General features: G+C 39.8%; 1 protein-coding gene and 1 long non-coding RNA gene across 2 annotated transcripts; both read left to right on the top strand.

The window, feature by feature from the left end:
• Nucleotides 1–318: 318 nt before the first annotated feature.
• LOC109244216 (uncharacterized mitochondrial protein AtMg00860-like) lies at nt 319–1,780 on the top strand. Its single transcript, XM_019411273.1, has 2 exons — nt 319–413; nt 1,423–1,780. The coding sequence occupies exons 1-2, from the start codon at nt 319–321 to the stop codon at nt 1,778–1,780; spliced, it is 453 nt and encodes a 150-aa protein (XP_019266818.1).
• A 1,172-nt stretch (nt 1,781–2,952) lies between these two features.
• On the top strand, nt 2,953–6,317 carry LOC109244220. Its single transcript, XR_002070679.1, has 2 exons — nt 2,953–3,147; nt 5,927–6,317. It is a non-coding gene; the product is annotated as an uncharacterized LOC109244220 (long non-coding RNA).
• Nucleotides 6,318–9,956: the final 3,639 nt, after the last annotated feature.

The raw sequence follows: 9,956 nt of genomic DNA, 5'->3' as shown, positions 1-9,956 counted from the left end.
GACTTCAGAAGCTATTTTTGAAAAGAGATGCCATAAATGTGGAGGACTTGGGCATATACAAGTTGATTGACCTAACAAAAAGGCATTCACCATACTTGAAGGAGCAATTGATGAAGAAGATTATCATGAAGAGCAAAACGATGACAACTTGGAAGAAGTAGCTGAATATGGAGATGATTGAGAATACCATATGATCCAATGAGTTCTTCATTCAGATTCTAGCAAGGAAGTATTTTCCATACACGTTGTACATCTAAGGGAAAGGTTTGTACACTCATTAGTGATCCGAGAAGTTGTAAGAATGTAGTTTCTGAAGAAATGGTTACCAAAGTGGGGTTTGAGACAGAGCCATTGCAGAAGCCATACCGCATGAGGTGGCTAGATGAAGGAAGGAATGTACAAGATAAGGTCTGGTGTGATGTAATGTCTATTGATGCTTGCCACTAACTGCTTGGGAGACCATGGGAATATGACAGAAGGGCAATTCATGATTTCTTCAAGAACACTTACTCTTTCATCAAGGATGGAAAGTAGATCAAACTGCTCCCCATGAACCCAGAAGATTTAAAGAAGTCAAATCCTAGAGTGAAGGAGACATACATCACAAGAGCTAAGGTAGAAGAACACTTGAAGGAGGGAGAGGAAGTGCTTATTGTAGTACCTAAGGAAGTGGAATCTATCACGAAGAAAGAGTCATTAAAAGTCATTGAGCCACGACTTTAAGCAATAATGGATGAGTTTCATGATGTTGTGTCTGATACTACACCTTCTTCTTTACCACCAATTAATTGATTTAATTCTAGGCACACCACTCCCTAATAAAGCAGCAGATCGAATGAATCCAACACAGCAAGAGGAACTTCAGCAACAAGTCGAGGAACTACTAGATCGTGGACTAATAAGGGAAAGTTTATGTCCTTGTGTTGTATCTGCCTTGCTCGTTCCTAAGAAGATGGATCTTGGTGCATGTGTGTTGATATTCGTGCTATTAACAAGATCACCATCAAGTATAGATTTCCTATTCCTAAGCTTGATGATATTTTTGACCAATTACATGGGGCCAAGATATTTTCTAAAATTGATTTGAAGAGTGGCTATCACCAAATTTTAATGAAGGAGGGTGATGAATGGAGGACTACATTCAAGACATGCAAGGGATTGTACGAATGTCTTGTTACGCCATTTGGGCTTTCTGCTCCTAGCATATTTAAGAGACTCATGACCCAAATCTTTCAGCCATACATAGGAAAATTTGTCGTTGTTTATTTTGATGATTACTTATTTATAGGAAGGATGATCAACAATATTTGAAGCACTTGAGAAGGATTTTGAAGTTTTAAGAGAGCAAACCATTTATGCCAACTTGAAGAAGTGCAAGTTCTTTTCTGAGAAAGTCTCTTTTCTCGGTTATATTGTCTCTAGTGAGGGAATTCATGCCGACTCGGGAAAGATTGAAGCTATTGCTAGCTGGCCTATTCCAAAAAGCTTAACAGAAATTCGCAGTTTTCATGGTATGGTTTCTTTTTATCAGCATTTTATAAAGAATGTTAGCTCTCTTGTTGCTCCTATTATCGAGTGTTTGAAGGGAAACCCATTTAAATGGACGGATGCTGCCCAAAAGAGTTTTGAATTGATTATGACAAGGATGACTCAAGCACCTGTGCTTGCTTTCCCCAACTTTGATGTAATCTTTGAATCTGAATGTGATACTTCCGGAGTTGGGATTGAGCTGTTCTTGGTCAAGAAGGTAGACCTATTGCTTATTTTAGCGAGAAGTTGAATGATGCAAAGTTCAAGTATTCTACTTATGACAAGGAGTTCTACGCTATTGTCAGGTCTCTTTCTCATTGGAGTCATTATCTTTTACCTCGAAAATTTGTGCCTTATTTCAATCATGAGGCCTTGAACTATGTGAGTAGCCAACAGAAACTCAACATTAGGCATGCCAAGTGGGTAGAATTTTCGCAAGCCTTTCACTTTGTTATTAAACACAAGGCTGGGAAGGTCAATCAAGTAGTTGATGCATTAAGTCGCAAGCCTTGTTTTGTTTCTTCCATGCAAAACACTATCGCGGGTTTTGAGCACATAAAGGAATTATATGCAACATATCCAGACTTTGGAGCTATTTGGTGTCAATGTTGGGAGGGCCCTCAGTATATGTTTGTGCTTAGGGATGGATATCTTTATCATGGTAAGAAGCTTTGTATTCCACAAGGAAGTTTGCGTGAATTTATAATCCATGAGTTCTATGAGGGAGGGTTAGTTGGCCACTTTGGGCAAATAAAGACTCTACGCCTAGTTCAAGAAAACTTCTATTGGCCTAAGATGGTTTGGGATGTCAATAAGCTAGTTGCAAGATGTGAAACTTGTATAAAGTCAAAAATGCACAAAAGAAATTCGGGTCTTTACACTCCTCTGCCAATTCCTACTTAACCTTGGGAAGACATTATCATGGATATTCTGTTAGGCCTTCCAAGGACTCAAAGAGGTAAGGATTCCATCTTTGTGGTTGTCGATCGATTTTCGAAGACGGCTCACTTTATTCTTTGCGATAAGACTTCGGATGCAACAAATATTGTTGATCTCTTCTTTGATAATATTGTCAAATTGCATGTAATTCCAAAAACTATTGTTTCAGATAGGGATTTGAGGTTCCCAAGTCATTTTTGGAGGACTTTATGGCTAAACTTGATACTAATCTAAGACCTAGCACTACAAGAAACTTGACTTTTAACGACCATTTCTTAACGAAGGGACATGAATCTGGTCGTTATACGTGTACTTATACCGACCAACTTTTTTTCTGGACGTTAAAGTTAATTTTTAATTTCAACATTAACAGGGGAAAATATTTTATCCTTAAAAGTATAATATTCAGTCGTTAAAAGGTAATTTATTAAATAAAAATAGGCACAAACTTTTTCCCACTTTTCTTACGCCCAAACCCAACCCCCCAACCCCCAAAAGAAAACCACTAATCTTGGATCAAAAAAAGATTGTTTCAATTGGAAGAATGAAGAAAACTGCTCACCACTTGCGCCATCTCCTCCGATTTGCCATCTTGGAGTAAACTTCTTCGAAGTAAAAATACGGCCCGTCTCCTCCATTATCATCGACTGCTCGTCTAAGAATTTCCTTCTCATCAAGGTAAGTTATACCAAATCCTTAAACCTGCCGTTGTAACTATTGAGTGGAATGGGGTATTCTTTTATCGGTGAAGGGTCAAATATATTCCTGTACTATTCGAAAAGGATCGATTTTACCCTCCGTTATACTATCGGTCTAACAATACCCCTAGCTTTACAAAAATGGTTCAAAATTGCCCTTTGACCGTTAATTACCTCCACCATGGCTAACACCATCCATGTGGCCTGCCAACCCAACCCCATTTAACTCTCTCCCCAAATACTTTTCTTCTCCATCCTTATTTTTCACCACCATAGCCAATTAATTCATATTCCATTTTTCTAAAATAGAAACAAAAACATAGTTCGCCATACAAAAAACCATTTAACGCCAAATTTCACTGGCTCCAATTTTATGTTTTTAACTTCAACACCCACAAATTCATATTTCTCTTGAAAGTTATTCTCGTCAAAGTAGGAAAATAGGAAATTGTTTATATAAATAGGGTGCAATTTTTATACTATTATTTATCTCTCTGGTGTTATTAGTTAATAAGAAAGCATGATAAGAAGTTCTCTGGTCTACGAGCTTTGTTTTAGTCTTCATTTACAAATCACAAGTTTTTTTCCCAAGTACATTCGCACCTTCACCAAATAGAACTTTGAGTCCTTCAATTTTAGCTTCCCTAACAGAATGCTAGTAGCATAATTATCGTACGTACTTCCTCTTCTATTTGTAATAAACAATGGAAATACGAAGCAAGAATTCTTGAAAATTGAAGTACAAGATTTTCTATTAGTATCTCTGCAACAACATCTGCAATTTGGGTGTAACTCAACATCAGCCTTCCCACATCCCAGATTTGTTAGTTATAGATAATTCGAAGTGTAATTGGATTCAAGTTTTGCTTTTGAAGTGTGAAGGAAACATAGTTCACTGTAGATGAATTAAGGTGAGTTTATAATGTTGGGAAAGCAGAGTGTGGCGGGAGAGGCAGGGATAAAATTGGATTGGATGGTCAGGTGCCATGTGGCATCCACCTCATACAAATGTTAGGCCACGTAGGATTGGTGGTGGCCTTGGTGGAGGGGTTAACGGCGGAAGGGCAATTTTGATCTAGTTTTATAACGTCAGGGGTATTATTGGACCGATAGTATAACGGAGGGTAAATTTGTTCCTTTTCAAATCGTATAGGGGCATATTTGAACATTTTCCCTTCTTTTATTGTCCAATGGTCTCTCTGTTTGATGGTATTGTTCTGCTTCTCTTAGTGTTTGTCAAGTACTTTGGATTTCTTCTTAGAATACTAATGTTTTCCAATAACATCTTTTTTATCAATGTCTAGTTATGCTGCATTAAACCTGCCTGGAGTTGCAATTTTCTTTAATTTTTGTTGTTTATTGACCTAAGTATAGACCTTTATTTGGTATATGAGGTGAAGGAGAGATAGGTATAAATATAGTAAGGGATGATCTTTTTTTCCTTTTCATGTAATTTTTTTATAAATTGGTCTTTATCTTTGTGCTTTTCGCTGCAGTTATGACTAAAGATATAACCATGAAGACATAATAATTTTTTAAAGAATTATCATTGGATGAACTAAAATACAGGGGACTTTACATTTCTATAAAGTTCTTGTCATTACTTGAAGAACTAATATCAGTATATGAACTTTGAGTTTTCAAACGATGCGTCCAAGTAATGGATGAATTTAACTTGGTATATTAAAGAGTAAATTGATGGTGCTTAATACAATCTAGCGTTGAGGAAGCTAGTTAATAAAAATCCAAGACAGTGTAGGTGATCTAAGTTACAAGTGCTCACAAATATCTCAGGAGCCTAAAGAATTCATTGCTTCTAGGTGCAACAGAATGAGAAATGTTTGTTGTCCAACTAACCTATACCCTTTAACCCTTTTTGAGTGTGACTTAACATTTATTTTCTAATTGTAATCCCAATGTTGAGTCTGAATCTGTGTTTTTGTTAAATTAACTACAATAACTGGAATGTAAACTAAGAAGTCTTCTGGTGAGTGCACCATTGAGTATTCTTGGGATTTTACCTTCATGGTATCCTTTTCATTGGATATTTCTAAAGTCTTTTGCATTGAATGTGGATGAGATTTTGGCAGGGAATATCTTTTAGGCCAGCACTAAGGACCGAAATATGAGAAAAAAAGCTAATTACTTAATTCTAAACTAATTAGAGATATATAAATTTTATATATTTATTTAGTTCAACTTGGAGTCTATTTACATGATATAACAATACTTTAGGTATGTGTATTTTTTATCATATTAGTACATATATAATTTAAATCTTTTGGTAATAATATTGGTTTAAGTATGAAGGGACTACATCTAAGATTTGCATAGAGACGTAATCTTTTAGCATCTTATTTTTAACTTACTAAACACATAATAAGAACATTAATTTCTCTTGATACAGCTTGCAATAAAGATATCAATTGAACGTCATATGTTCCGAATAACAAGTAACAAGTAAAGCGGTTGCATGTTTCACACTCTTCCCTAACAACAAATTACCTCCTCTATAATTGTGTGCTTTTATTTGTGAAGTAAATCACATCTTTATTCTTGCTTACTTTGTGATGAAAAGCTCAAAATAATAACTAATTTGGTATAGCAGTATTTTTATTCTACCTCTCTCAATATGTTCTTTTTTTCTCCTCTTAAAAGGAAATTATTTTTTCTGTGTTGGTGAGTTCTTAGATATGATGGTTTATTTTTTGTTCTTTTGTTGCTTCACTTGTTTAACAATTTATCTGCATTGAGTATAGCAATCAGCTCACATCAAGAAGTGAAGGTGAAAAGGGCAGAAGTTTCTCAACATTCCAAGGAGGCACAAGTTGCTTGAATTTATTTGCAGTCGATGCTCAACAATCCCAGGAGGTAGTAGTTGTTCGTGCAAATATTAGTTCACCATTTTTACTTCGTAATTGTTGTTTGTGAGGATAAATACCATTTCAAGTATGTCTTTTTTCTTCTGTTTCACTATCCGTTCAAGAATGTTAAATGCTTGCATTAATATTAGGTGTAGTTGATAGGTTCTTTTCATTAGCTATCCAAAGTGAAAGACACTAATATGAATCCTTATCCATGGGTTAACTGAAGTCTTTTTTCTGTAATTTCTCCTATTTAATGATATTCATGAAGTGATATTATGTCCAACTATAAGTTATTCCTATATCATTTGCACTCTGACTATTTCTTTCCTATCTATGACTGTTTAAGTCCCTGATCATATCTTTGCAAATCTTCCATTTAATTGTACTCCTATAAACTTTACATTGTAGTCCATTATAACTTGTAAATTAGATTTCAACTCCAATCAATCTTAGAACTACAAATATTATAAGCCTATAGAAAAGAATGGAAGATGATGATCTTATGGACAAAGGGAAAGAACTTTTTGTAAATGCTAGCATTCTCACCAAAAAGAAGGGAAAGAATTTTGTCATTGATATCTTACTGTGAGCTATGGTTCCGCAAGAGAGACAAAGCTTTCGTACTCTTATTACTGAAGTTTTTTCTTCCAAAAGTAAATTTCATTTGTGGTAGATTGTCAATGGCAATCCCTAATTCACTCTTAGACTCTCTAACTATTATTTGTCAAGTGATGCATTCGTCATTTCTACAGTGTTATTGCATTTCTGGATAGCTGTATAGGGTCAAATTTGACCGTCAGCGTCTCTACGCCAATGGGTATGCCCAGTGAGTATACGCCAACTAACGTAAGGGTACGACTCGGACGTGGGGACAAAAGTGACATCGTTTAGGACTCAGTGTCTTCACTAGGAAAACGTTACCTATTTTTGTAACTTTTTGATTATTTCGAGGAAGGTCTCTTATTATATAAGGGAGACCTTCACATTGTAAAAGGGGGGGGGGGGGGATTATTCTGGAATAATACAACTCTCTCATTTTCTCATACTCTCTCTCTATCGCTATCTCTAACGAATACTTTCTCTTGAGTTCATATTATCACTATTAGATCTACAACAACAACTTCATTTTTCACCTCTAGGTCTATTATATTTGATTACGATTTACCCTTTCTTACTTTTGATTGTTTTTAAGCTTGCAAAGTATATCGATAACTTTTGAGCCAAACAATTTAGCGCCGTCTGTGGGGATTTCGAGAATCAAAATCATAGTATCCACCTAGAGAGCAACCAACTACCATTCTCTACACCACACGAAAACAAAAGATGGCTGAAAATAACACCAGAATGAAAGCGATAGTGGGCGTTACAGCCAATCTCCTTGATCCTCTCAACGAGGCCGGTGACGAGGGCATCTTGAATGCAACCCCTAGCATCACACCAGGTGCAGAGATCTCATCTTCCCCATCCGAAGATCTGACGATCTTGCATGAAAAAGGAGCTTCCATATCTGCGGCTAAGGAACCACCCTCGGTGGTCAGAAGCTACTGGAAGAATGGCTAACAAGCACTCTAAGTGGCTTGGTTGAGAAGTCACCGCAAAGTAACGACAGGTGTATACCAACGGTAGGTACCACTGCTGCCATGGGTGAACCTGAAGCTGCACGAGCAAATAACAAACCCATCGAGGCACAGACCAACGATGGCACGCTAACAGCCATCCTAAAGAAGATGGAAGAAATGGAGAATGGAAACAAGGCACTCCACGACCAAATGAAAGAACATGAGGAGAGGGTAGACAAGATCCCCGGCGCTCCCAAGTTGCTACCAAAACGCGACGTGGGGAGGTTCGTTGAACAACCATACACTGAAGAAGCTGCCCCTCACCCTATCCCAAAAACCTTCAAGATGCCACCCTACTTGAAGGTATATGACGGAACCACAGATCCCGAGGATCATTTAATCCACTATGTCACTGCTGTAAAGGGCAACGACCTATCAAAAGAACAGGTACCATCGGTGCTGCTGAAGAAGTTTGGTGAGACATTGACAGGAGGGGCCCTAACGTGGTACTCTCAGCTACCAGCTAAGGCGATATCAACGTTTGAGGAAATGGCGGATAAGTTCGTCACCGCCCATGCAGGTGCAAAGAAAGCGGAAGCAAGGGTCAACGACATCTTTGCCGTCAGGCAAACCATAGGGGAGGGACTCAGGGACTTCCTAGCCAGGTTTAATAGGGTAAGGATGAGTCTACCAAACGTATCGGAAGGTATGGCAGTCGCCGCTTTCCAGAACGGGCTAAACAGGAATGGTTCGAGGGCAACCAAGAAGCTACCAAGCCGCCTCATGAAATATCCCCCTACCACATGGGAGGAAATCCACAACGCCTTTTGCGTTGAGGTACGAGCGGACGAGGATGATCTTAATGGGCCGACCCAACGGCTAACAACGATACACTCAGAAACAAGGAGGGATCGACGCAACGAAGGACGGCGAGAAAAATTCCCACGCTCCAACAAAGACCGATACCAGCCATACACCAGATCCTCCCATCCACCACCAAGGCATACGGACGCGCTACAGCGACACGTCGCCCCACTCCGAAACGAAAGAGGTACGCCTCCTTTATATCCGCCCATAACTTTTGTGTGTCTCCTTCAGAAATAGTGTACGCACTGGAGAAGCTGGGCACCAAAGTGCAGTGGCCGCAGAAGATGAAATCAGACCCTGCCACGAGGAAATCAAACGTCCTATGAGTTCCATCAGGAATGGGGACACAAAATCGAAGACTGCATAGGCCTACGGCACGAGGTGGTCAGGATGCTGAACCAGGGATACCTGAGGGAATTACTCAGTGACAAAGGGAAAATCAACTTGGGACGCGGACGGGAACAACCCCATGGGCCGCCGAAGCCGCCCTCCCCAGCACGCACGATAAACATGATCGTCGGAGGCGGCGATGACTTAGCGATCAATCACGTCAAGTTCGCCACCACGCACAAACTAAAGCGGACCATCGCCCATGAACGGTATGACGACTTCGAAGATAGTATCACCTTCGATAAGTCTGATGCCGACGGTTTGTCTTTCCCTCATTACGATGCTTTAGTTATCACTTTACGTATCGCTGATACAGATGTTAAAAGAATCATGATTGACGACGGAAGCGGCGCCTGTATTATCCACCCGAAGGTCCTCGTACAAATGGGACTCGAGGATAAGGTAATACCGCGTTGCATAACACTAACTGGTTTTAACAATTCAGTGGAACGGACATCCGGAGAAATATCACTGCCCGTTTTAGCAGGAGGAGTCACGCTGGAAACAACTTTCCACGTGATGAACCAGGAAACGGCGTACAACGTCATCATAGGGCGCCCGTGGATACACGCCATGCGAGCGGTCCCTTCAAGCCTTTACCAAGTGATCAAATTCCCTACCCCATGGGGAGTATTCAGCATTCGAGGCGAGCCGCGCACCGCACAGGAATGCTACAAAATAGCTCAAGATTGCGCCCACACCCAACAGCTAAAGGGGGCGAGCGCGGAGGCATAGCAATTAGCTGTGTCGGGGACTAAGGTCAACCCGACAACGGACGCCATTAGAGACCCCGACGTCGTGGAGGCCTGTAAAGCAACGGTCGAAGATCTCGACCCAGTCCAATTGGACGACACCGACCTTACGAAGAAAGCCTACATCGGGCACGACCTCGCCAACCCAAGTAAGTATCGTGAATTCCTAACTAACCATGCAGATTTGTTCGCCTTTTCCCATTCAGATATGCCGGGAATCCCGCGAGACATCGCCACCCACAAGCTGAATGTCGATCCATTACATCCGCCCGTGCGACAGATGAGAAAGAAATTCAACGCCGCTATCAATGAAGCGGTCAGTGAGGAAGTAGACAAGTTACTGGCTAACGGCTC

The sequence above is a fragment of the Nicotiana attenuata genome, unplaced genomic scaffold, assembly GCF_001879085.1.
Source record: "Nicotiana attenuata strain UT unplaced genomic scaffold, NIATTr2, whole genome shotgun sequence".
NCBI lineage: Eukaryota > Viridiplantae > Streptophyta > Magnoliopsida > Solanales > Solanaceae > Nicotiana > Nicotiana attenuata.
Note: the sequence above shows the minus strand (reverse complement) of the source record. Positions and strands in the feature narration are given on the sequence as shown.